This window comes from Columba livia, chromosome W (assembly GCF_036013475.1).
Source record: "Columba livia isolate bColLiv1 breed racing homer chromosome W, bColLiv1.pat.W.v2, whole genome shotgun sequence".
NCBI lineage: Eukaryota > Metazoa > Chordata > Aves > Columbiformes > Columbidae > Columba > Columba livia.
Genome location: NC_088641.1, coordinates 6,570,351 through 6,597,062, shown reverse-complemented (window position 1 = coordinate 6,597,062; position 26,712 = coordinate 6,570,351). Strand labels below are relative to the sequence as shown.

The following is a 26,712-nucleotide window of genomic DNA, read 5'->3' as shown; positions in this document are numbered from 1 at the left end:
ATGGCTCATATTCAGCCAATGTTGAACAACATCCCCAGGTCCTTTTCCACCAGGGAGCTTTCAAGCCACTCTTATAGAATCATAGAAACATAGAATAGTTTGCATTGGAAGGGACTTTAAAAGATAATCTAGTCCAACCCCACTACAATGAGCAGAAACATCTTCACCCCGTCCAGCCTGGCCTCGAATATTTCCAGGGATGGTACATCTGCCACTTCTCTGGACAACCTGTTCCAGTGGTTCACCACCCTCACTGTAAAAAATGTCTTCCTCATGCCTGCATTGCATGGGGTTGTTGTGACTTGACAGTTAGCCTCATGTAATTGGCCTTGGCCTGTCCAGATCCCTCTGTAGAGACTTCCTACCCTCAAGCAGATCAACACTCCCACCCAACTTGGTGTCATCTGCAAACTTACTGAGGGTGCACTCGATCCCCTCATCCAGATCATTGATAAAGATATTAAACAGAACTGGCCCCAATACTGAGCCCTGGGGAACACCACTTGTGACTGGCCACTAACTGGATTTGACTCCATTCACCACAACTCTTTGAGCCCGGCCATCCAGCCAGTTCTTTACCCAGCGAAGAATATGCCCATCAAAGCCATGAGCAGACAGTTTCTCCAGCAGAATGTTGTGGGAAACAGTGTCAAAGGCCTTACTAAAGTCTAGGTAGACACTAAGTGGGTTACCTTTTCATAGAAGATCAGGTTAGTCAAGCAGGACCTGCCTTTTGTAAACCCATGCTGACTGGTCCCAATCACCTGGTTATCCTGTACGTGCCGTGTGATGGCACTCAGGATGATCTGCTCCATAATCTTCCCTGGCACTGAGGTCAGACTGACAGGCCTGTAATTCCAGCCTCCTAAACAGATCAAAGTCTGCCCTCCAGAAATCCAAGGCAGCAGTTCTGCTAGCCACCCTCCTTACTTCTATGAGAATCAAAAAATCTTACTTAGAAAACTCTGTAATTTCATGATCGCTATGCCCAAGATGTCTTCCAACCATCACATCTCCCACAAGTTCTTCTCTGTTCGCAAACAACAGGTCCAGTGGGACACCTTCCCTAGTTGGCTTGCTGACCAGCTGTGTCAGGAAGGTGACTTCCATACACTCCAGGAGCTTCCTAGATTGTTTCCTCTCTGTTGTATTGTATTTACAGCAGACATCTGGTAAGTTGAAGTCCTCCATGAGAAGAAGGGCTAGCAATCATGAAACTTCTCCCAGCTGCTTACAGAATATTGTATCTATATCTTCATCCTGGTTGGATGGTCTATAACAGACTCCCTCCATGATATCTGCTTTGTTGGCCTTCCCCCTGATTCTCACCCATAAACGCTTGACCCTTTCATCACCATCGTCAAGCTACAGTCAAACAACTCCCTAACATACAGGGCTACCCCATTGCTTCTCCTTCCTTGCGTATCCTCTGAAGAGTTTATAGCCATCCATTGCAGCACTCCAGTTGTGCAAGTCATCCCACCATATTTCCATGATTGCAATTATATCATAGTTTTCCAGCTGCACCAAGGCTTTCAACTCTTCCTGTTTGTTGCCCATGCTGCGTGCATTAGTGTAGATGCACTTCAGTTGGGCTATTGATCCTGCCACCTTTTTGGGGGGAGAAGCCCTAATTCCTTTTGACTGTTCTCAGGTGCTTCCATGGTTTCTAATGCATTGACAGCCTTTGCATCTTTCCTGTTGCGTGGATCTCCATCCCTTACCCCCACTGAGATTGCTAAGGTTCTGTGCACATTAGAGACATTTCAAATGCATTCCAGTGTACTCAGTACATGATGGAGCAGACTGAAGGACCTCACTAGCACACTGTCCCTCAAACACTGGCATGCCACCCCCACTCTTATCTCTGAGCAATCCTGGTTTTATCCCTTTCCCCCTTCAAATCTAGTTTAAAGCTCTTTCAATAGGCCCTGCTAACTCCTGCACAAAGATCTATTTCTCCCTTTGAGACAGGTGTACCCCGTCTGTCGCCAGCAGGCCTGGTGTCATGTAAACCAACCCATGATCAAAAAACCCCAAATTCTGCCAGTGACGCTAGTTGAGTCTTCCTGTTTCTTCCAACATCATTCCCTGCAACTGGAAAGATGGAGGAAAAAACTACTTGTGCTCCTGATCCCTTAACCAGTTGTCCAAAGGCCCTGAAGTCTCTTTTGATCGCCTTTGGACTCTTTATTCCAACTTCATTGCTGCTGTTATGATTAAATTCTCTTTGCCAACAATTGCTTTTTGTGTTAAAGTCATTAATTAACATATAAATGAAATGGCTGTTGGAGAACTCCATTAGCAATCTCCTTTCTTCTGATACTTTCTCCTTCTACTCTACCAGATACATTTTGAGTTCCTAGGCTTCTCAATCTACTCTTTGCTTAAGCACTTTGTTTATAAAACTGAATTTTGTTATTGATCTACCTCAAATTAACTTTTCATTTAATTTGCATGAATTGAACTCATTATCCCTGATTCCAAATATATTTCCTATGATCAGGTCTTGTATAACGTCTTCACGACTTACCGAGCCATGTCTAAAATAGCACCATTTCCTGTCATGTTAGTGAATCTCTGGTAGATATTTCTATTGCCTAAGAAATGCAAGAATATTTCAAACTTACCAATAATAATAGTGATTGTTCTCCAACCTGATTCCTGATGTTAAATTATCCAAAACAACTATTGTAGTAGTAATTATCTCTATAATAACATTACAGAACTTGGCAGTGAAAAAGGATCCTGGTGGCATATGGCATGCTGGCAGTGATAATCTTTTACTGAACTGTGAGTTGTGCTGTCATTAACACATAACTGCTGCTCCCTGCCTTTTCCTGAAAAGCAGCCACAGGTGATTGCAGGACAGATCTACTGTCCCCACGCACTTGCTCATATCCTGTATCAGTAGCTCAGGGTCCTCCGCTTTGCTGCATAATCTTGCTACGCTTGTATATCCAACTTTGTCTTCTTCTCCCTAGTCACTCTTTCTGCAAGATCTTGCCTATTCAACCACTTTCTTTTGCTTTGCTGTCCATGAGTCTACTCTATGACATTCCTTTCTGCACTGCCATGACCAGATTTGTCTGATTATTGAATTTACCATAGACTCAGGCAGAACCTTGAGACTGCACAAGTGCTTCCAAGCCTTTTCCTGGTGTTTCTTTAAGCTTCCTCTTATAAATGAGGCCAACATCAGTGCTTGCAGTAATACTGTAGGTCCTTGGGTAAAACCTATATATCATCAGAGAACATCTCTTCATAATCATACACCAATGCCCAAACTTCCCCAAGTCTTCTTAAAGCCTTAGCTGTTTGCTGACCTTCCCTGTCACTCATTTGGTAGGGGCCAAAGCTATTCCACTAAACATCTGGGCACCCACTTCTTTCAGAGCCTTACTCAGCAGAGCATAGAAACACAAAATGGTTTGGATTGGAAGTGGCCTTTAAAGATCATCTAATCCAACCCCCTGACATAAGCAGGGATATATTCTACTAGATCAGGTTGCTCAAAGTCCCATCCAACCTGATCTTGAATGTTTCCAGGGATGGGGCATCTACCACCTCTCTGGGCAACCTATTCCAGTGGTTCACCACCCTCACTGTAAAAAAAAAGAATTCTTCCTTAGATCTAGCCTGAATCTCCCCTCTTTTATTTTAAAATCATTACCTCTTGTCCTATCACTATAGGCCCTGATAAAAAGTCTGTCCCCATCTTTATTTTAAGCACCATTTAAGTATTAAAAGGCTGCAATAAGGTCTCCCCAAAGCCTTCTCTTATCCGGGATAGCTAAATAACCGCAACTCTCCCAGCCTTTCCTCATGGGAGAGGTGTTCCATCCCTCTGGCCATTTTTGTGGCCCTCCTCTGGACCTGCTCCAACATGTCAACCTCAACCAGCTCCAGAAGCATCCCATCCATGTCATTTGTTCTGATCTGAAAGACAACCAGGGGACTGTTTCCTGCACCTATGGGAAATTTTCCAGACTTAGATTCCCATTTTTTAACCATGTTCTGAGCAAAACACACACTATTCCTTTGATCTCTCCCTCGTCAGGTTCTTGAGTCTGCATGGCACAATAGTGGCTCAGATTTTGGAGGCAGGACAGCCATGTGTGGATTGCTGTCCTCTTGTAAGCATTAACCTTGTGAGGAAGAAGAGTATTGTGCTAATATGATAATTTTGCTTCCAGAACTTCAAAAATATTGCTGAGAAATAGCACAGATATTTCTATGTGAACCTTTACAAAGCTACAAACCCTCCACCTCACAGTAACACAGCTATCTTTTCCTGGTAGTCCAAGTCTCTAATCCTTTCCCTTTTGTTTGCAGTTATCCTGTCTTCTTTTTACAGTCCCTCTATATTATCTTCATTCTTTTTCTGGTCCAGCCTTGTTCTTAGCTTGATAAAAATCTGTAGGTTTAAAAAGCTATGCCTTCCTTTGAAGGCATAACTTCCTTCCTCTATCACAGCCCAAGATAAAGGGTCCTTGCACATTTTTAGGTCAGATCCCTGAGCAGCAGAATCACACTGATAAACTGCTCTGTGAGTTGTCTGAGCTGAGCTGGCATGCTCAGTTACATGCATGGAGATCTGCATATGATCCCACGAGCACCTCATCATATTTCAGACCTTGGATTCAGCCTTTTCACTCTCCATCAGCAAAGACTCACCTAATTTCACTTGAAGTGGGGATGGCTTATAGTTCATGGCTATAGTCTCTCCCTCTCTTGTATCACAATCTCTGTCCAAAATTGATGCAGCTGTTGGATCCTGTTAACAAAGAAAATGAAACAAAACAGAATGGTTTAGCTAAAAGTTATGCACTCTCTTCTCTAATTGTCTATTAGGTGAGTCCATTCCCACCTGCATTCAGATGGAACAGAGAACATGCTGGTGTTTTGAATGGCTGAAACCTCGGAAGCAAAACACAGAACTTTGGAAGCATGTTTAGTATGCTCAAAGTACCTCTGGAAACACCAGATTTCATCTGACTTATATGATGGATGATACTGGGAATATAATATGGAGGGTGTGTCACCAGTTCAACAAATTCATCCTGGGTTGGCAGTAGTCCAAAACCATTTTCATGTGATGACTCTTCAGGGTGTTGTATGAAATGCATTTACAGTTTCAGCTGAGTTCCAAGTGGACCAGTCAACCTCATGATCAAAAATAAAAAGTCTGTGACCAGTTGCATGAAAGTCCAGCTCTGAACAAATGAAGACTGAATGAGTAGGAGAATTCAATCTTCGGTCCCTCTTGGAGAGGAATGAAGAAGTCTGTACTTCCCAATCTAGACCTATTCTGTGACTAACTGGAAAGATTTAACTTCATTATCTGTCAGCACAGCACCTTTAACTGTCACTGAAATCCCCCTGAAAACCAAAGCTCCCCAAACATGGGGTCTGCCCAATCACGCCTACTTGCAGACAAGCTAATCCAGGTAGTGTTGTACTCTGTGGTACAGCGCATCACAGGATACAGATAGACAAACTATCAATTCAGGCAGCTCCAGCACTGATGAAAATATTTAAAGTCTTTTCATGGCAAACTTCAAACCTGTTGGAACTGTCTCTATTTAACACCATAGTGAAAATTAAAATTGGTTCTCAAACACGTTAACTTCTTCCCACCTAGAAGCTAGAAACTAAATTAAATATGCATATATATATATATATATATATGTATGGGATGTATAAGGTGGTAAGTGGCAGGCCACCACCCAGATCCAGGCTTCCCAGATGAGAACCTTTTCTCTGACAGTCTGGGAAAAGGAAGAATACAGCTGTTTGTAAAGAGCATGACTCCAAGAGCTGGATGCTTCCTAGTGCTACTGAACACAACAAAGTCCTTGGAGCCCCAATCTGCTGTCTGCAGGAAAGCATGGGAGTAGACATGGTGCAATGGCCAGATACTGCCTCCTGTGATGGTACAGTCCAGCACTTGAACAGGGACTTCTGTGTGGAAGGAACCCACAGCTAGCAGTTCGCATGGCCTGGCCACCTGGACTAGCTCAGATTCAAACTGTTAAAATTATACTTAAACTCTTTAAATTAAAGATTTGTCTTGGAAGCTGATATGCTGACAGTAGCTTCTCCTTGTGGGTAACTTGCCAGTGACATTAGACATCCATTTGCATGAACAGTGGGAAGGAAGAAATGTTCTGAGTTGCCTTTGAGGATCTGAACTCTGGTCCTGGACCAGAGGACTCAGCTAGAGCAAAGGCTTCTTAGACCACCAGAGAAGAGAAAGATGATTTTCAAAGAGTGATTCATTCCATCCTGTCTTAGACACTCATCTTCAAAGGAGATGAGTCCATTTTTGGAGATGTGTCTTCCTTTCCCCCTACTGACTACAGAGGAGGCCTGGCAACTGGTGGAGACTGCACCCCTGCCCCTGACACTGGAGGTGGGGATGATGGACACACCTGCAGAGTCCATAAAAATGCCAATCCACAGCAGGAATTAATCTTTAAGGTTTGGAATGATGCTTTTCTGCCTCAGTAGCAGTGCAGCTCTACAGCAGACCCACACGTTATTGCTGCACAACAAACTCATGACTAGCACAGAGTCTGGGCGACCACCACTGTGTGCATGGGACAGGCCTGCTCCCTTCAAAGAGTAAAATGGAACCAAAGGAAAATTGAGTTGGGCCAGAGACAATGTCCCTAGTGCCAGCATGTATCTAACCCTGGCTCAGGAGCATCAAGGCACTGTCATATTTCCCATCCATCACCTCATATATGTTCTGCAGCAATGCAAAGGACTCTCTTAACCAGAGAACCAACCTGCGCCTGTATCAGTTGCCCCTATACAGAAAAAGAAATACACAAAAAAATCAGTTCACTTAGTGAGGGATGATGATGACCCAGGGTCATCACGAGAACAGGAGGAGGCAGAACGAGAGATAATCACCTGATCTCTATCCCCATGTGAGCTGTGAGATATGAGAAAAGATTTCAGCCACCGGGATGGCGAGTGCATTGTTGCCTGGCTGCTCCGATGCTGGGATAATGGGACTAGTAGCTTGGAATTAGAGGGATCCCTGTCTAGAGAAGGGGACAATGACAAGGCAATTGGGAAAAAGACACAAGCCCTCAGCCTCTGGAGGTGATTTCTGTCAGGTGTGAAGGAAAGGCATCCCTTCAAGGAAGATGTTACCTGTCACCCAGGCAAGTGCACTGTGCTGGATCGGTCAAGATGGGGTTAATTTCTACACTTTCAGTACATCCAGGTATTCAATACCATATAAGGTCACGCTCAGGTATAAAGGCGAGAAGCCATGGTCATGATCTCTGTCTTGCTGGTGGTCCAGGTCAGCTCCTTCTTGACCACGTGGTTTGGTGCTTTTGTATTTCTGGCGCGAGTTGCATGAGTCACGGTTCGAACCGGGACTGGACGGGGTGTGGCAGGATGCAAACCCCCCCTTTCTCCCCCTCCCTCCTTCATCATGGAAGGAGTAGACACATCTCCCCCTCTCTCTGCTACTTGAGGCTAACAGCTTGTTTGGCCCCAGAGCACCCTGGCCAGGGCCATTAGGAGAAGGGAGTGCCGAGGTGCCAGGGAGCCTCTGGGCGCCCCCGGCCAGTGTGGGGGATGTTTGGAGGCTTCAGGGGCACCCCCACAGCCAGGGTGGGGGTGTAGAGAAGCTTCTGGAATGCCTACAGTCAGATCTGATCAGCCTATAAAAAACGGGACTCTCGTCGAGACTCCACCCATTGTCACAGGTCTCTCGGAGCACGAGCGAGATGCTGCCGCCGAGAGCCCCCCTCCCCGGGATGGAGACTCCGCTTGTCTTGCCGCCACGGGAGTGAGCAAAACTTCTCCTCGCAGGATTGCGAGTATATTTATACTTTCCGTGCACATATGCATGTGTAACTTTCCGTGCTCAATATGAGCACGTGTAAAATTAATCCTCGCATAATCGTGGGTGTATTTTCCTCCCGTGCTTCCACATAAGCACGTGTAACATTCCGTGCACATTTGCACGTGTATTAACCCTCGCAGGATTGCAAGTGTATTATAAATTTACCCTCGCAGAATTGCGAGTGTACACTTTCTGTACTCACTACGAGTACGTGTATCTCTTTAAAATAATCCCACACCGTGTACAGGCAAGTGTGTACTCCTCCCGGACTCAGAGACGGCTCCGGCATTGTTTTGGGTGAAGCCATGTGCATGCACTCTGTGGACTGCCTGTTGTATTAGTTGCTGCCCCTTAATAATTTTCCTCAACTGATATCCGAACCTGCATTCAAGTCACTTTTGGAGTGCTAAAACCCTGTTTCTCACGGGTTTAATAAAAGTTGTTTTGGACCCTGTTGTCCCTTAAACTAACCTCAGGGTGACTCCCTGACGGGGGGGGGGGATGGGGAAACGGGAGAATTTCAGAACAAGCTGCAGGGGGAGCTGCCAAGTGATGGGACCTCCGCGCTCTGCGCCCATTGTTTTTTGTAGGTTCTTTCATTATTGTTGTTGTTACTGCTTGTTCATTTTTGTTTGGGTTTTGGTTTTGTTTTTCTTCGCTGTTCCGTTAAACTCTTTTTATCCCAACCCACAAGTTTTGTCTTTGTTTTCTGATTCTCCTCCCCATCCCACCAGGAGCGGGGGAGCAGTGAGCGAGTGGCATGTGTTTTTTGCTGCCAGCTGGGGGGTGGGGGAGGGGGCTGGGGCTAAACTACGACAGTCCTTTTTGGCAAGACAGGCAGGAGAAATAAAAGGGTTGGGATAACAACAGAGCTGACCAGAGAGTGTTAAAGTTTACTCTATTAATTAAATCGTAACAATGTTTCTTTGTTTGTCCACACGGCTGTGTCATCTGTATTCCTATATGCCCTGTGTGGTCCCTGTGGTGCTGTTTATTACATCTGGGAAAAGGATTAGGTTTTCATATTGCTGTCCTGTATGATATCAACCTATAAGGAGCCATTGAAGGAGAAATGTTGTTTTTACAAAACTGAGGACCTGGCACCTGACCCCAGCAGGGGGGAAGGACTGAGAGACATCAGACTATGAATCCTTAATGTAAAACAAAGTCTCTTCAAACTAATCCCAGAACGCAAACTGATTGCCATATTTAAAAAGTTAAGCTGGGGGAAGGGTAACCAAAGAACCAGGAATCCATATTTTAAATAAATCAATAAGGGGAGGGGGTTGTTAGAATTAGATGAATGAGACAGGTAAACTGAGGCAGGTGTCCGGTAGTCTGTAAACCCTGAAGTACCCAACCAATGGGGAACAGGGGAGGGAATTTGTGGCTGGGATGTGGGGGCATATAAGCAGGGGCTTTTTGCCCTATTATGTGTGCCTACCTTTAGGTAGAATGCCTGGTCTTGCAAAATTGCTAATAAAATATGCTTTGCTGAGAGATCCTGCCTGGGCCTATTATATTGGTAAGGTAATAGTTTCTTACAATTTTGGGGGCTCACCCGGGAGTTGACGTCATCATCTCGGGTGTAATAAGTGATGGTCAAAATTGTTAATGTTGAACAAATCGAGTAGGATTCAATTGTATTATGCATATTATTGTAAGCAGTAACTGTGTTCGTGTAAGTTTGATTATGTTTTGTAGAACCTTGTAGTAATAGTTAAAGCCAATGCCATAAATAACAGGACTACCAGGTGGTGCCATAAATAACGGACCACCAGGTGGTGCCATAAATAACAGGACTACCGGATGGTGTCATAAAAAAAAAAGGACTCCCGGATGGTACCACAGATAATAGGACTCCCAGATGGTGTTACAGATAACAAAGCGCCCGGATGTTGCAACAGATAACAAAAGTTCCAGAGACGGAAATTCCCAGCACGTAAACGAACGTATAACATATATAAGCACATACGAAAGGTTGATTTGGTGTGCCTGTTGGCGGAACTGAGCTTCCCCCGGTCACCCAGCGCTGTTTTGCCTAATTACCGCTTGCTAAATAAAATCGATTGATTGACTCAGAATCGATTTATTGGCTCTTATTTATAACAAATTTTGGTGCCGTGACTCGGATTAAGGATCTCTGGGAGGGACTCCTAAACTTCAGGGAGGCGCCCCGTCCCGTTTTCAGACGGCCCTGGAGTGGACGGAGGATCGCCCTGAAACCTTAACCTCCGAACCCGAAATTTAGGTAATTAGGCAAAAGAATTGAACCCCGTAAACCTTTGTGCACGAAGAACCGGATGAAGACCCCGGGGAGGGTAAGTATAGAAAGCAATTCCGTTCGGTTGGGGTGGGTATCCTGGAGTGTGCATGAACGAGACGCCCCCCCGCTTGGGGAGGAAGCGAAGTGAGTGTGGACCCTGCCGTGAGGCAGGGCGGGACTCTCTAGTAGTGCGGTTCTCATTGCCCGCGAGGGCGTGAGCCACGAACGAGGGGTGCGTGTGTGTGTGTGAAAGAAGACACTCCGGAAGATGGGACAGAGGAAGAGCAAGCCTTCTGATCCCATGGGGAAGGGACCCAAGGAGAGGTTACCGGATATTCCCCAAGATTCCCCATTGGGCCTTATGCTCAAGAATTGGGAAGGTGCAGCTTGCACGCGAAACAAAGAGAGGGAAAAAATGGTTTATTATTGCATGCATGTCTGGGGAAACCAGCAGATTAGACCAGATCATTTATTTTGGCCAATTTTTGGTTCATTTGAAGATTGGATTTGTCAGGCCCTAAATTTTTATGTAAATGATAAGGAGCCCTTTGATCCTGAGGAGAGCGAATATGCGCGTTGTTGGCTACCTCCTGCGACTTGCGCTGGGATTTTTACCATAAGCAAAAAAAAATCTGTCCGCAAAAAGAGGGCTCCCGAGGAACCTCCACCCCCTCCCCCTCCCTATGATCCCCCGCCAGCAGCGAATCCAAGGCCCTCCTCTCCCCCTATGCCTTCGGCTTCTGAGGAGGATTCCGATTCTTCGGGGTCAGTTAGGGGAACCCGAAGAATCACGAGGAGTCAAGCTAGGCAGCAAACGACATCAGGGGCAGGACAGCAAGCATCATCAGAAACAGGGCTATACCCATTATGAGAAATAGCGATGGGAGGTCCACAACCCGGGGTGGGATTTGTGTCAGTGCCTCTAAATTCGGGGGATGTAAGAGAATTTAAGAAGGAAATGGGGAATTTGTTAGAAGATCCCTTAGGAGTTTCGGAAAGGTTAGATCAGTTTTTAGGAACTAATTTATATACCTGGGATGAACTGCAAGCTATTTTAGGGATACTATTTACCGCAGAAGAGCGGGAAATGGTTCGGAGGGCTGGGATGAGAGTTTGGGACCAGCAGCACCAACAAGGGCCAGGTGCTGACATTAAGTGGCCCCAGCAGCGCCCTAACTGGGATAATCAAAACCCGGAACACAGAGGCCATATGGGAGATCTTCGCATTATAATTGTCCAAGGGATTAAGGAATCTGTCCCTCGAGGGCAGAACATAAATAAAGCCTTTAATGAACAACAAAAGAAAGATGAAACTCCCACAGAATGGTTAGAAAGACTAAGAAAGAGCTTGCAGCTCTATTCCGGGATAGACCCTATGACACCGGTCGGGCAAGCTCTTTTAAAAACACAGTTTGTGGCGAAGTCATGGCCGGATATTAGAAAGAAGTTAGAGAAGTTGGAAGATTGGCAAGAGAAAGGGTTGGATGAGTTGCTAAGGGAAGCACAGAAGGTTTATGTGAGAAGGGAGGAAGAGACTCAGAAGAGGCAAGCTAAAATTTTAGTAGCGGCAGTTCGAGAGGGACAGAGGACGGCTCCACAGAAGGGAGGGCCACCACGCATAGGTGGGAATGGGCCACCTCAGGGAAGTCAAGTCGGACTGAAGGACTTGAAGGAAATCGAATGTTTTTACTGTCAGAGGAAGGGACATATGCGAAGGAACTGTAGGAAACGTATACAGGATGAGAAAATGTATTTTGCTGAGTAGGGGTGTCAGGGGCTCTATTTGCTGGGGACTTCTAAAACAACAGAGCCCTTGATAAAATTGAAGTTAGGTCCCCAGCACCAGGAGATGGAATTCCTGGTAGATTCAGGGGCAGAAAGATCTACTGTCCAAACTGTACCCTGGGGATGCACTCCATCCTTGGAGAAAGTACAAGTAATAGGGGCAAAAGGAGAACCCCTTTCTGTACCCATAATTAAAGGAGTAGAAGTAGAATCCCCATCCCGGATAGGGGTAGGGTCCTTTTTATTAGTATCTGAAGCTGAATATAACCTATTAGGAAGGGATTTAATCGTCGAATTGGGAATTAGTTTGGAGGTAAAAGATCGAGAATTGAAAGTAAAACTGTACGCTTTAACAACCGAAGACGAAGCTAAGATCAATCCTGAAGTATGGTACACTCCCGAGTCGGTTGGAAAATTAGATATTCCACCAATTACAGTGACAATAACGGATCCGGAAGTACCGATACGTGTTAAACAATACCCTATATCACAGGATGGGAGACGCGGGCTGCAACCAGTAATTGATCGATTGTTACAACAAGGGTTACTAGAACCAGGTATGTCGCCCCACAATACCCCCATCTTACCTGTAAAGAAATCAGATGGGTCCTATCGTCTAGTACAAGACCTCCGTGAAGTAAATAAAAGAACAGTAACTAGATTTCCGGTGGTGGCCAACCCTTATAACCTATTAAGCCAAGTGTCCCCAGAATTGACCTGGTATAGTGTAATAGACCTAAAGGATGCCTTCTGGGCCTGTCCTTTGAGAAAAGAATGTCGTGACTATTTTGCCTTTGAGTGGGAGAACCCTGATACCCATCGGAAGCAACAACTTAGATGGACGGTTCTTCCACAGGGATTTACTGAATCTCCAAACCTCTTTGGGCAGGCCCTGGAACAAGTCTTGGAGAATTTTGAACTGGAACCTGGAGTAGTTTTAGTACAATATGTAGATGATCTATTAATAGCTGGAAAAAGCCAAGATAGTGTGCGAAGCACCAGCATTAAGTTATTAAATTTCTTGTGTCTAAAGGGTTTAAAGGTATCAAAATCTAAACTGCAATTTACCGAGGAAGAGGTAAAATATTTAGGGCACTGGTTGAGCAAAGGGACTAAGAGGCTAGATCCAGATCGAGTAAATGCTATTTTATCCCTCCAGCCTCCCAAGAATAAAAGGCAGGTGCGACAACTTTTAGGTCTTTTCGGCTACTGTAGACAATGGATTGAAAATTACAGTAACAAGGTTAAGTTCTTATATCAGAAGTTAGTGGGGGAAGGTCTGATGAAATGGAGTACAGAAGATGATAAACAATTAGAAAACTTAAAAGCTGATTTAGTAAATGCCCCAGTACTGAGTCTGGTGGATGCCCGAAGACCTTTTTACTTTTTTGTTAACACGGAGGGTGGAACGGCCTTTGGGGTCCTAACGCAAGAATGGGCAGGTAAAAAGAAACCCGTAGGATATTATTCCAAATTATTAGATCCAGTTAGTCGCGGCTGGCCTACCTGTTTACAGGCCATAGTTGCTACTGCTCTCCTAGTTGAAGAAGCTGGAAAAATAACTATGGGAGGGGAATTAAAGGTATACACACCTCATAATATACGAGGGGTATTGCAGCAGAAAGCTGACAAATGGATTACGGATGCTAGGTTATTGAAATATGAAGGGATCCTATTGCACTCTCCTAAGTTAGAGCTTGAAACCACTAACTTGCAGAATCCAGCCCAATTTTTGTATGGGGAACCGAGCGAATCTCTTTCCCATGATTGTATCAGAGTAATAGAATATCAAGTCAAAATAAGAGAGGATTTAGAAGAAGAGGAGTTGCTATGTGGAGACAAACTGTTAGTAGATGGATCATCGCGGGTAGTGGACGGAAAGAGGAAATCAGGATACGCCATAATAGATGGAAATAGCTGGATAACTAAGGAGTCAGGTCCCCTTAACTCAGGATGGTCGGCGCAGGCTTGTGAGCTGTTCGCAGTATTGAGGGCGTTACAGTTGTTAAAAGATAAGAGAGGAACAATATTTACAGATTCTAAATATGCATTTGGGGTGGTTCACACGTTCGGAAAAATTTGGGAAGAGAGGGGACTAATGAATTCTCAGGGTAAAGGATTAATACATGAGACCTTAATAAAGCAAACTTTGGAGGCATTAAGAGGGCCCAAACAAATCACGGTAGTTTATGTAAAGGGCCATCGGAAGGGAACCTCCACGCGAATAAGAGGGAATAATTTAGCAGATGAGGAAGCTAAGAAAGCTGCGTTACTGGTGATAAAAGCAGTTGAACAAGACTCTGTACAAACTAGGTATGCTATGAGATTTACAAATCAGGAAAAGGAGAAATTGGGGCAAATGGGAGTAGTCGAACAAGAGGGGAAGTGGTGGTTACCTGATGAGAGGGAAATGCTCCCGAAAGGAGTAGCTTGGCAAGTTTTAAGAGAATTTCATAGGCAAACCCATTGGGGAGTACAGGCCCTGGTAGATCAGTTCGCTAATAAATATATGACCCTGGGAGTGTATGATTTAGCAAAAAGAATCGTTGGAGAATGTTTAACCTGTCAAAGGATAAATAAACAGTGTCTTAGGGAAAGAGTCCCTGGGGGAAGGCAACTGGCCAAGAAGCCATTTGAAAGGATTCAGGTAGACTTTACGGAATTACCGAAGGTAGGCAGGTATAAGTATCTCCTAGTTTTGGTAGATCACCTAACTCACTTTGTCGAAGCCTTTCCGGTAGTTCGGGCCACTGCGAGGACAGTAGTAAAAATATTATTAGAGCATATCATACCTAGATATGGGATCATGTCAGTTATTGATTCGGACAGAGGACCCCATTTTACTTCCAAAATAATTAGAGAAACGTTAGAAGCTCTGGGAACCAAGTGGGAGTATCACACTCCTTGGCACCCCCAGAGTTCAGGAAAAGTTGAAAGGATGAACGGAGAAATTAAAAAGCACCTGACCAAATTAATGATAGAAACCAGAATGAACTGGGTAAAGTGCCTCCCCTTAGCTCTCTTGAATATAAGGACACAACCGAGGGCCGATACAGGACTTTCCTCCTTTGAAATGTTATATGGAATGCCCTATGATTTGGAGAAACCAATCGAACACCCTAAAGTGGAAGAAAAGATGTTACAAGAATATCTTATAGAACTCATGAGAAGGAGGCAAGAACTGTTAAAGCGAGGCCTGGTGGTTCAAAGACCACCTTTAGATGTAGCAATACATAGTATTAAGCCGGGAGATCAAGTACTCGTAAAAACATGGAAGGAATCATCGTTAACCCCTCGCTGGGAGGGACCTTTCCTTGTTTTACTCACTACAGATACCGCAGTCCGCACCGCGGAAAGAGGATGGACACACGCTAGCCGAGTAAAAGGTCCTATCCTACATACAGACTGGGAAGTCACCGGGGAACCGGATGAGTTGAAGCTGACCTTCAAGAGGAAACAGACACGTGACGCATAGCCCTGAACACTAGGCTTTTTATGGACAATTGTAAGGAATTACATAAGTCGCCCGTCGCATGTCCTGTATGTAAGCAATGCAATCTGCGGGTACGTCGTGTGTGTAACGGGTGCGGGATACAGTAGTAAAAAAAAAAAAAAAAAAAAAAATTCTGTATGTTGAACGATGGTGTAATGAGTGTAGAGGAAAAACCTTAGATACCATTGGGATATTAATAATCACCGATAAGTCCAGACATTTGGGAAATAACCAAGAGAAAGTGTTCCAAACCCTGTGAGGATTCGGGACAGTGGCAAAACCCTTGTATTTGAAGATAGCCCTATTGGGTTGAGTATTGGAAAGTGGGTTGTGACAGAACAAGGAGAGAATTTAGGAGGCAGTCCCCTGAAGACTACAACTGCTGCCGAGAAGATAACTTACCCGGTTACTCTGAAGCAACAGAGTAGGCCCAGGGCAAGGCAGAGGGGTATCCTTGTGGGGATTGGCAAGTGCCTCCGAAGACTTCTAAAATAAAGCATCTCCTTAAGCAGAACAACCCTCAACAAAATGAACCTCCACTGGCTGATTTTCAGCCAACCAGGGGCCGGGTCGCTCTCCCTAATCCTCCTTACCTTACCGGTAATAATAGCAATAAAGCAGGGGAGTTCCCACCAACCTTTTAAATGGACTCTCTATCGATGGGAGGACCAAACGATAATACAACAACAGACCACATCAGGGTCACCTTCTTTTACTACAACCTTATGCCAATTAGTTCAAATTGAGCCATGCTTTAACAAAATAGAGTTTTATATGTGCCCCAGCACAGGGCCCTCGTATTGTAATACCCCAGGACATTATTACTGCACTTACTGGGGGTGTGAAACGATTGCTTCAAACTGGCCAATTCCTCGGGCAAATACTGATAAGTTCTTAACGGTTGGATGGGGACCTGCAGGGTGCACTCCTCCCTCGGGAGAAAGGAGTTCCCTACAATTAGCTCCCCGCGGGTACACCCCACCCGATGGCAACTGTGAATATATATTCCTTAATGTAACAGATCCTGAACATAGTGGATGGTTTGTTGGAAAAACCTGGGGAATGCGATATTATCAACCGGGTGCTGATCAAGGAGGCATGTTTCTCATAAAGAAAGAAGAAGTTAAACCGACCTCTCGAGCGATAGGTCCCAATCCAGTAGTAAAATCCCCTCCTCCTCTGGGTAGGGAGACAAAGACAGTAGAGAAGGAGAATATAATAGTAATAGAGGAAACTGTCACTGAAGCCTTGAAATCTCTGAATATTGAAGCCCCGGAATCTTTGAATCCTCTATGGGGAATTATCCTGGCTGCTTATCAAACTCTAAACTATACGCAACCCAACTTAACCATGGGTTGCTGGTTGTGTTTTAATGTTAATCCACCCTTTTATGAAGCTATAGGGGATAATCGTCGGTATACCATAAACAAGGAGTCTTTGCCTAGTCAATGTCCTTGGGAAAAGCAGAAAAGAGGGATAACTATGCAACATGTAACTGGGATAGGGACTTGTATAGGTAAAGTACCAAATTCCAAGAGACCACTTTGTGGGAATATCGTACCGAGCCTTAACGAAACCACAGGATATATTATTCCCCCGAATGGAACAAAATGGATATGTTCTAGGACGGGACTTACTCCATGTGTGTCTTTAAAGGTGTTCAACAGTTCCCGAGAGTATTGCATGTTAGTTACCATCATCCCAAGGATATTGTATCATCAAGAAAATGTAATGTATGATATTTGGGATACAGGGCTCCATCGTACTAAACGGGAACCCATTACAGCCATTACTATAGCCACGTTACTAGGGTTAGGGGTAGCCGGAGCAGGAACAGGGATAGCTTCACTTGTTCAACAAAATCAAGGATTCAGTTCCTTGAAGACTGCGATAGATGAGGACCTAGAGAGAATTGAAAACTCCATAACCGCCTTAGAGAGATCTCTAACCTCGCTATCTGAAGTGGTGTTGCAAAACAGGAGAGGGATGGATCTCCTTTTCTTACAGCAAGGTGGACTATGCGCAGCCTTGAAGGAAGAGTGTTGTTTTTATGCAGATCACACAGGGGTAGTCCGAGACTCGATGGCAAAATTAAGGGAGAGACTGGAACAGAGAAAAAGGGAAAGAGAAGCTGCAAAAGGGTGGTACGAGTCTTGGTTTATTCAGTCCCCGTGGCTAACTACATTGCTATCCACAATAGCTGGACCCTTGATGATATTATTACTCACCCTAACCTTTGGACCCTGTATCCTAAATCGACTTATTGGACTAGTTAAAAACCGTGTAGAGTGGGTACACCTTATGTTGTTACAGAAACATGGAACTGATGAAGAAGCTGAAATAACCTTACTAGCCCGAAAAGCGGTAACTCGATTTGATCAACAAATAAATGAGTAAAAAAAAAAAAGGGGGAAATTGTAATAAGTGATGGTCAAAATTGTTAATGTTGAACAAATCGAGTAGGATTCAATTGTATTATGCATATTATTGTAAGCAGTAACTGTGTTCGTGTAAGTTTGATTATGTTTTGTAGAACCTTGTAGTAATAGTTAAAGCCAATGCCATAAATAACAGGACTACCAGGTGGTGCCATAAATAACGGACTACCAGGTGGTGCCATAAATAACAGGACTACCGGATGGTGTCATAAAAAAAAAAGGACTCCCGGATGGTACCACAGATAATAGGACTCCCAGATGGTGTTACAGATAACAAAGCGCCCGGATGTTGCAACAGATAACAAAAGTTCCAGAGACGGAAATTCCCAGCACGTAAACGAACGTATAACATATATAAGCACATACGAAAGGTTGATTTGGTGTGCCTGTTGGCGGAACTGAGCTTCCCCCGGTCACCCAGCGCTGTTTTGCCTAATTACCGCTTGCTAAATAAAATCGATTGATTGACTCAGAATCGATTTATTGGCTCTTATTTATAACATCGGGGATCCCTATTGCTGAAGGATGGGAAGGTGGGGACTCCAGGAGGGATGAACCGAACCCTTGAGGCTGTAATAAAAAAGGCAGATTCCTGCAAACCATAGGGGAAAGGATAAAGGAAAAAGTGGTAGGCACAATACAAGCAACCAGGCAACTCTGTGCACAGACCAAGGTAAGAAAATGGACTGTTAAGTAATGTTATAGTTGGCTGTATTTTGCTTTTGTAAACTGTATCCAGGATTCTCACCTTATCTTGAAATTTCACAGGTTGTATACAAGTTTTATCTCTTAGTTTGAGAATAGAGAACTGAAAGTTAGTTCTGTTAGTTCTCAGTGAGTCCTTATATTATCTTGAACGGATAGAATGTGCTGAGGATGCGCATCTAAGAAACCTGAGTATTTTACATGATTTTATAATGAATATAGGAATAGTGCGCATGTGCAGTGACAAAAGGTGAAAAGTACACGAGTGAAGAAGACTCCTTACTTCATCCTGAAGACCCCCTGAACGACCATCAGAGGACACTGCGCATGCTTAGAGTAGTTCCAAGGTGTTGCAACTGATATTGTGAAATAATGGTGTAATCTGATGAATATGCAATACATATGTTGTAACCCTAATGAATATGTATGTAACCAAATTGTATAAATGTAGTGGAGTTCGAATCAGTGGTCGAAGCCAGCTTTGGGTGCGAACCCCTGGTTTCCCAGCGCTGAAATAAAAGCACCGCATATAACTACGTCCGTGGTTATGTGCCCTGTTTGCTAACAGTAATACCTTGGTGGTTGAAGGCAGTCTGAGAGGAGAGATGAGGTGGAAGGAGAAGCCTCGGGACTCAAAATGGGAAACGGAAAGGAAAAACGTTAGGCCTAGGGAGGATAAAGGAAAAATCACTGATGACAATCCTCCATACACTCCGTTAGGGAAGATGTTCAGGTATTGGGGAGACATGATGTACAAAAAGGAAGGATAAAAATAAAATGATAAAGTATTGTGTTTTTGTCTGGACAAAGGAGCCCATAATGGGGTGGAAGGTATTCTGGCCAAAATACGGATCCGATGATGATTGGCTATGCCAAGATATAAATTGGTACATAAAAAAAAACTGTAGGGGGTTTAAATCCTCCTCAGTACCAGGGTGGGGTCGAGTCCTTCCCTTGCTGCAGCATGTATATGAGTGCAAAGTGTGTGGCATGATCAGCGTAAAGTACACATAAAAGGGTGTCCGAGTCCCTCTTGGGAATGGGAAAATATCCTTTAGACATAAACCGTTGACCAAGTCTGAGACTAGGATTGGATCCAGCCGCACCTAGACTTCTCTCTGAAGAGAAGTTTAGAAAGCAAGGGGGTCCTTTCTGAATATCATGACTCAACAGGAGGGTCTCCCCGAATTTTTTTTAGCAATGGGAAATAAAACTTGGCATAGAAAAGGGGACGCCCTTGGCTGAGGTATTGCAAAATTGGGAAAAGATTTATGGTACAGCAAGTTTGTCAAGACAAGCATCCAATGAACTTACATTGAGAAGATTGGCAATTTGTAACTTAAAATCACCTAGAAAAGAGATGTCCTGGACAAATGAATTACTGGTATGTATAGGATGATTTGGCATATGACCACCATAAAGAGGATGGTCGAAAATGAGTATAAAAACATCGCGAAAGAATTTTAGCAACAGTTGTGAGTAATTTAACTAAGGTGCCTGCAGAGCCGTTCTCTGTAACGCCCTACACTCCCCTCTCTGTATCACCTCTTGATTCCCTCCCCAACTGTCTCTGTTGTCCTTACTGCTTTTGCTGGGCTTTACCCTGGGATTGCTAAAGTTTTTTTGCAGTGCAGCCAGCAGTGGATGTGTGTGTGTATATGTGTGTAGGGGAAGAAGTGTGGGGGGGGGAGTGTGTGTGAAATGCTCTCCTCCCCTCCAGTGTTACATGTATGTACCCATCGCCCCTGGGACCCTGGGGATATGGTTATGTGAGGAAATCAAACTCTTAAGGGAAGATGGGGACTGATGTGCATAATTATTTTCTAATATTTTTTGGGGGGATATAATCTATCCTGAGCCAATGTTAACCTGTTATTGTGAGAGTTGGTCTGTCCAGAAAGATAATTTAAAAGAATGTGGAATTAACCCTACAGACAGGGGGAAACTGGACTGCCTGGCCCCAAGCTGATTCTAATGGAGATTATAACAAACAAATGGAGATAACTGCCGAACAGTGGTTAAAAATCTGATAAAAGCTTTTGAGGAGGTAAGAGTAAATTGAACTGAAGTGCAGGAATGTAGACAGAAGCTGGAGCCGCATACCAGCGCTGACTGGGGAAGATTTTGGCAGGCTTTGTAATGAACTGGTAGTAAGTGTGTTTGTGGATCTATGGAAGTATTTCAAAGAGCATGTGCCAAGCTGGCAGGAGGAATTTGCAAAAATTCTGAGTGTGGTCATGTTTGTGTCTGATGGTCAGAAGAGAAGCAAAAAGTTGAACTAATGAAAGAAAGATGGAACAGGAGATTGATTTGTTAGCAGCAGCTTTAGCTAGGAATTTGCAAGTGAAAGATAAAGATTGGGGGAAAAAAAGGGGAAAAAACCTGTGGAGGATTTAGACCTAAATCAAGTGAAAAAAAGGGAAAGAATGAGAGAAAATGGAATGCTATTATTGTGAAAATCTGGGATATTTACCCCTAGGGTGGCAACCATTCGCAATGACTGAGGGAGGAAAACTCAAACACTTTGGAAAATCAGAGGGGCTGAAAATGGTTTGTTGTTGTGTGTGTGTTTTTTTGTTGGGACATGGCTAATAGAGAAGGGGCATGGCTCTATTGATCCGTTGTATCAGGAGAATTTTGTTCTAAGTTAGCATGAGTAGGCCTCAGTTAGCATGAGTCTGGTGCAGTATAAGTGGAAAAGTACTGAGCGGTCGCTCTCTGGTTCAGCTGAGCGTTTAGATAAACAAGCTGGGGAATTATCTCTAGCAGGGTGAGGAGGTTGCATTCCAGAGAAACCACAAGAAGGTTGAGCTCATTATGTATACTATCCAATCAATAGAAGACGAGTAGGCATAATTATTGTATACTATCCAATTAATAGAAGACGAGTAGGCATAATTACTGTATACTATCCAATTAATAGATGACGAGTATGCATAATTATTGTAAGTCTTATATAAACCAGCTTAGTGCATCAATAAAGTTGAGGTATGCTTATCACTCATATTGGGTCGACCGCATTCCTTCCTCCGTCCGCTCGGGTTTGGAACTCTGATGGAATTTTTCTCTCGGCAATTGGCGCCCGAACCGGTGATCCGAAGCGGCGGATAGAAGCAAAAGGCGCCGGGAGAGCAGCGACCGGCGGGCAAGAGGACCGAACACTGTGCTGCGGTGTGTCGTCTCCGAAGCCTGAACCGACTGAAGTTCGCCAGTGCTGGGCTACAGGAAACAAGGGCTGCAAGAGGTCTCTTAATTTAGCAAGAGGTACCGTACTATAATGATGAATAACGGGGAAATAGATTAAAAATGATGAATAACGGAGAGATAGATAACAGAGAAACGGATTAAAAGTGATAGATAATAGAGAAACGGATTAAAAGTGATAGATAACAGAGAAACGGGTTAAAAGTGATAAATAACAGAGAAACGGATTAAAAGTGATGAATAACGGAGAAACGGGTTAAAATGATGAATAACAGAGAAATGGATTTAGAAGTAGCCCTAGATTTATTACAAAGCTTTTTAGAAAAGCGAGGTGTTGATCATAGTTACGTTAAACAGCTAGCTGGTCTAGTAACATTGGGAAAAACTAAAGGCTGTTTTCAGGATCCTGATTTATTGTTTGATGAAGGAGAATGGAGGAATTTGGGGGATGTGTTGTGGGATATGATCATAGACGAGGATAAAACAGCTAAGAAACTGATGAAACCGTGGAGGGAAGTAATTAATAATATTAAGCGTCATAAACTGGAGAAGAATTTAGCCGCGGTAGCTTCACAGAAACTCGGCAAAATGGAGCCTTCCGCTCCGCCGATGGAAACAGGCATATCTGCGTTTTCAGGGGGGCCAACGCTGCCACCCTCAGGACAAGACGATTTGTTATTCAGTACATGTAAGGCTCCTGTTTCTCCGTGCTGGCAATCGGTGCGTGTAAAAAAGAAAGCAGAGTTGAGTTCTAGTTGGAATGTAGATCAAGTACAGCAGTCGCAGCAGCAGAAACAAAGTTGTGAGGAGTATGACGATCGGAAAGCTATAAGTGAGTCAGAGATGGAGAAAGTTGTAAAGGATACATCTAAGAGACCAGTCAGGCGTCCGGCACTAGTTAATTGGAAAAAGGTAATGGAGGATGCTGCAGACAATGGAGATTTTGGGCCAGATTCACCTTTTGCGTTCCCCGCACTATTTGAGCGAGATAGATATGGAGATATGCACGCGCAGTATAATCCGATTAGTTGGAAATTATTGTCGCAGTTGAGAGCTACAGTTTCGGAATCAGGGTTGCATGGAGAGCCGACTAAACAGCTTTTAAATTATTTGTTTGGGAGTACGTTATTGTGTCCAGAAGACATTAAGGTAATAATGAGAATGATAATGACACAGTCACAGTTGTTATTGTGGCAAGCACATTGGCAGAGATTTTGTGAGGCTTCTGTACAGCAAGCGAGAAATCCTAATGATCCTTTAAGTGATGTAACGGTAGAACAGTTAATGGGGTTAGGACCATTCCTTCAAGTTCGAGCTCAATTAGAAATGGGCCCCGAAAAATGTGCTGAGGCTATGAGAACAGCTCGAGAAGCCATTGAGCATGTTAAAACATCACAGCCATCTCCGTCGTACATGAGTATTAAGCAAGAAAGGGATGAATCATTTGCACAATTTATAGACAGGATTACTTCAGCAATAGAACAATCAGATGTACCAGGCTGGATGAGGGCAGCTTTGTTAAGACAGTGTGCATTGCAGAATGCAAATTCAGTAACTAGAGGTATCTTAGTGACGTTACCTGCAGACGCTACCATAGAAGCTATGTTAGACAGAATGAGCAGAGTTCCGGTAGGGCCACAAGCCATGATGGTAGAGGCTATGGAGAAGCTAGGGAGAGACCTCCTGCAAGCCCAGCAACAGGCATTTGCTGCATTAGCCCCGCTACGTGCTACTCCTGTGGAAGTAGAAAGACGACCACGCCCGAATGAGGGAAGACAGAGTAATAAATGCTTCAGATGTGGAAAAGAAGGTCACTTTCGCCGTGACTGCCGGGTGCCTCGAGTTTGGTGTGAGAACTGTAAATCTAGCGGTCATAATACTGAAGCATGTTTCTCGGGAAACGGGAGAATGAGCGCGCCGAGCCGCCGCGCTCCGACAAAAGTGGCAGCTCCAGCAATCGAAACGCCAGAGGATCTACAGAGAGAGCGCCACATGACAGTGACAGCTGCTCCACTGGTACGCTCCAACCTGCAACAGCCGGGAGCCTCGGATTGGACTTGGCAACCTCAGTAGATATCAGTTTGATCGATCAGCGGCCACAAAAGATACCATCCACCTTTAAAGGACCTTTAATAATTAATGGACAATCACAAGGGGCATTGTTAATTGGTCGTTCGTCGAGTGGTATGAAAGGCCTTACGATTATCCCGGGACTTATTGATGCCGATTACAAAGGGATTGTACAAATTATGGTTCAGACACTGTTTCCTCCGATTTTCATTCCGAAGGGTAGTCAAATAGCACAATTTATACCACTTCCGCAATTAACAAAGGACATGACGCCAGCATTATCTTCAGAAAGAGGAGGTGGTGGATTTGGATCGACAGGACCTGCTGTGATGCTAACTATGTCAATGAGCCGGCGACCAACTGCGTCAGTTCGAATGGAATCTAGAGGACAATCTATTTTACTTACAATGTTACTGGACACTGGGGCTGATTTGACCATCGTAGATGAGGGCACCTGGCCTCAGGATTGGCCAACAAAACCTATGGACGGGGGCGTTGAAGGAGTAGGAGGTCATTCATCAGTACGTCAAAGTATTGAACGTATCCTGTTCATCATAGACGGGCGAAAAGCCAATTCATTTGTTACAGTGATGACTCTTCCTGCAGGTGTAAATGGACTAATAGGTCGAGATATACTGGATCAGCTAGGAGTCATTTTGACAACTGAAAGGGCTTTTCACTGACGGTCACTGCAAAATGGGCTTTCCCGATCCCTCTTAAATGGACTTCAGATGACCCTGTATGGATCGAGCAGTGGCCGTTAAAGATGGAAAGTCTTGCAGCAGCACATCAGTTGGTACAAGAACAGTTTGATCAAGGACATTTGCAACTGTCAACAAGCCCATGGAATACGCCTATATTTGTGATTAAGAAAAAATCAGGAAAGTTCCGACTGCTTCATGATTTGAGAGCTGTAAATGCACAAATGCAACCGATGGGAGCATTACAACCTGGTCTTCCGAATCCGGCAATGCTTCCTGAACACTGGAAGTTGTTAATTGTGGATTTGAAGGATTGCTTTTTTACTATTTCTTTGCACCACCTTGATACACAGCGATTTGCCTTCACTTTGCCAGCAATAAATAGGGAAGCTCCTGCTCAGCGGTTTGAGTGGACTGTGTTACCGCAAGGAATGAAAAATAGTCCGACATTGTGTCAATTGTTTGTGGACAATGCGTTGCGTCCTATTCGTGATGCCTGGCCTACAGCGATGGTGTATCACTACATGGATGATATTCTTATTGCACAAGAACAAGACTTTACTGAGCAACAATTGCAATTTTTACATTGTCAGTTGTATAAGGAGGGTTTAGTAATTGCTAAGGAAAAAATTCAGCGACAAGAACCGTGGTTGTACTTAGGGTGGAAAATTACTGACTCCCAAATTCGACCGCAAAAACCGCATATTACCACAGATATTAGGACACTTCATGATGTTCAGAAACTCATGGGGGATTTACAATGGTTAAGGCCTGTCGTGGGTATTACCAATACGCAGTTAGAGGTGTTACGACCATTGCTGCGTGGAACCGATCCCTCCACTCCGGTGGATCTCTCTATGGAGCAAAAACAAATGATCCAGAATTTAGCTCACTTAATCACATTGGGTTTTACAAGGAGACGTGACCCTGCAATACCTGTAGATTTTTCTGTTTTTCAAACAGATGGTCATTTAATTGGGGCTTTTACACAGCACAAAGAAAAAAAAGGGGAGCGAGAGGAACTTGGGATACTTGAATGGGTATTTCCAAAGCTACAGCCAAGAAAGTCAATACAGCAAAAGGTCGAAACTTTAGCAGATTTAATAAGGAAGGGTAGGAAGCGTGTAATTCAGATCACAGGGCAAGAGTTGCAGACAATATATGTTCCGATGAAAAAAGAAGCAATAGAGTGGTACCTTCAGAATAGCGAGGAGTTGTGTGAGTGTTTATTCTCATCAGCTACAACTATATCCTTGTCTCCTGTAAAGGCGGCAATAGTGCAGTTTATTGGTCACAATGAATGGATGCAGAAACCTCTCCGCAGTAAATCACCCCTAGAAGATGCCCAGACAGTGTTTACGGATGCAGGAAAAAGGTCCAGAAGAGCTGCAGTTGCCTGGATCGCTTGTGGTGAGTGGCACCACCACTTGCTGGAAGCTGTTCTGGGAGATTCCTTGCAGACATTGGAGCTTGCTGCTGTTGTATGGGCCATGGGAAAGTGGAGAGAGGAAACAATTAATATTGTGACCGATTCGCTGTATGTTGCGGGTGTGTTACACAGGATAGAAGATTCTCAGATTAAGGATGTTAAGCAACTGCGCTTGGGAGAACTGTTTAGACAGTTGCGTGCATTAATTCAAGGAAGAACAAAACCATATGCAGTGATTCACATCCGTAGTCATATGTGGGATTGTGGCCTTGGGGAAGGGAATGCTAGAGCAGATAGGTTGGTAGCATGTTCTGCCCCTGTTAGTGATTTTGCCAAGGCTAGAGAATCACATAGTGTGTTCCATCAGAACGCGAAAGGATTACATTCACAGTTTAAGATCACCGTAGAGGAAGCTAAAGGAATTGTACGGACTTGCCCTCAGTGTAGTCATCATGGTTCTGGTCTAGGTGTAGGAGTTAATCCTAGGGGGTTGGGTCCTAATGAGATATGGCAAATGGATGTCACGCATGTGCCCTCAATGGGTAGGCTCAAATATGTACATATTACAGTTGATACATATAGTCATTTTGTATGGGCAACGCCACAGGCAGGAGAAAAAGCTAGTCATGTGATTCGTCACTTGACGGCGTGTTTTGCTGTAATGGGGGTACCAGCACAGATTAAAACGGATAATGGGCCAGCTTATTGTAGTGAGAAGATGCGTAAATTCTGTCAGTTATGGGGAGTA

At 44.2% G+C, this 26,712-nt stretch overlaps 1 protein-coding gene across 17 annotated transcripts in view; it reads right to left on the bottom strand.

The window, feature by feature from the left end:
• Positions 1–26,712, bottom strand: part of LOC135577076 (protein FAM219A-like) — a 182,421-nt gene that overhangs the window by 60,726 nt on the left and 94,983 nt on the right. For all 17 annotated transcript variants that reach the window (XM_065044737.1, XM_065044745.1, XM_065044755.1 and 14 more), the window contains one exon: positions 4,678–4,777. In XM_065044737.1, coding sequence (XP_064900809.1) covers positions 4,678–4,777 — 100 coding nt within the window. The remainder of the gene's footprint in view (positions 1–4,677; positions 4,778–26,712) is intronic.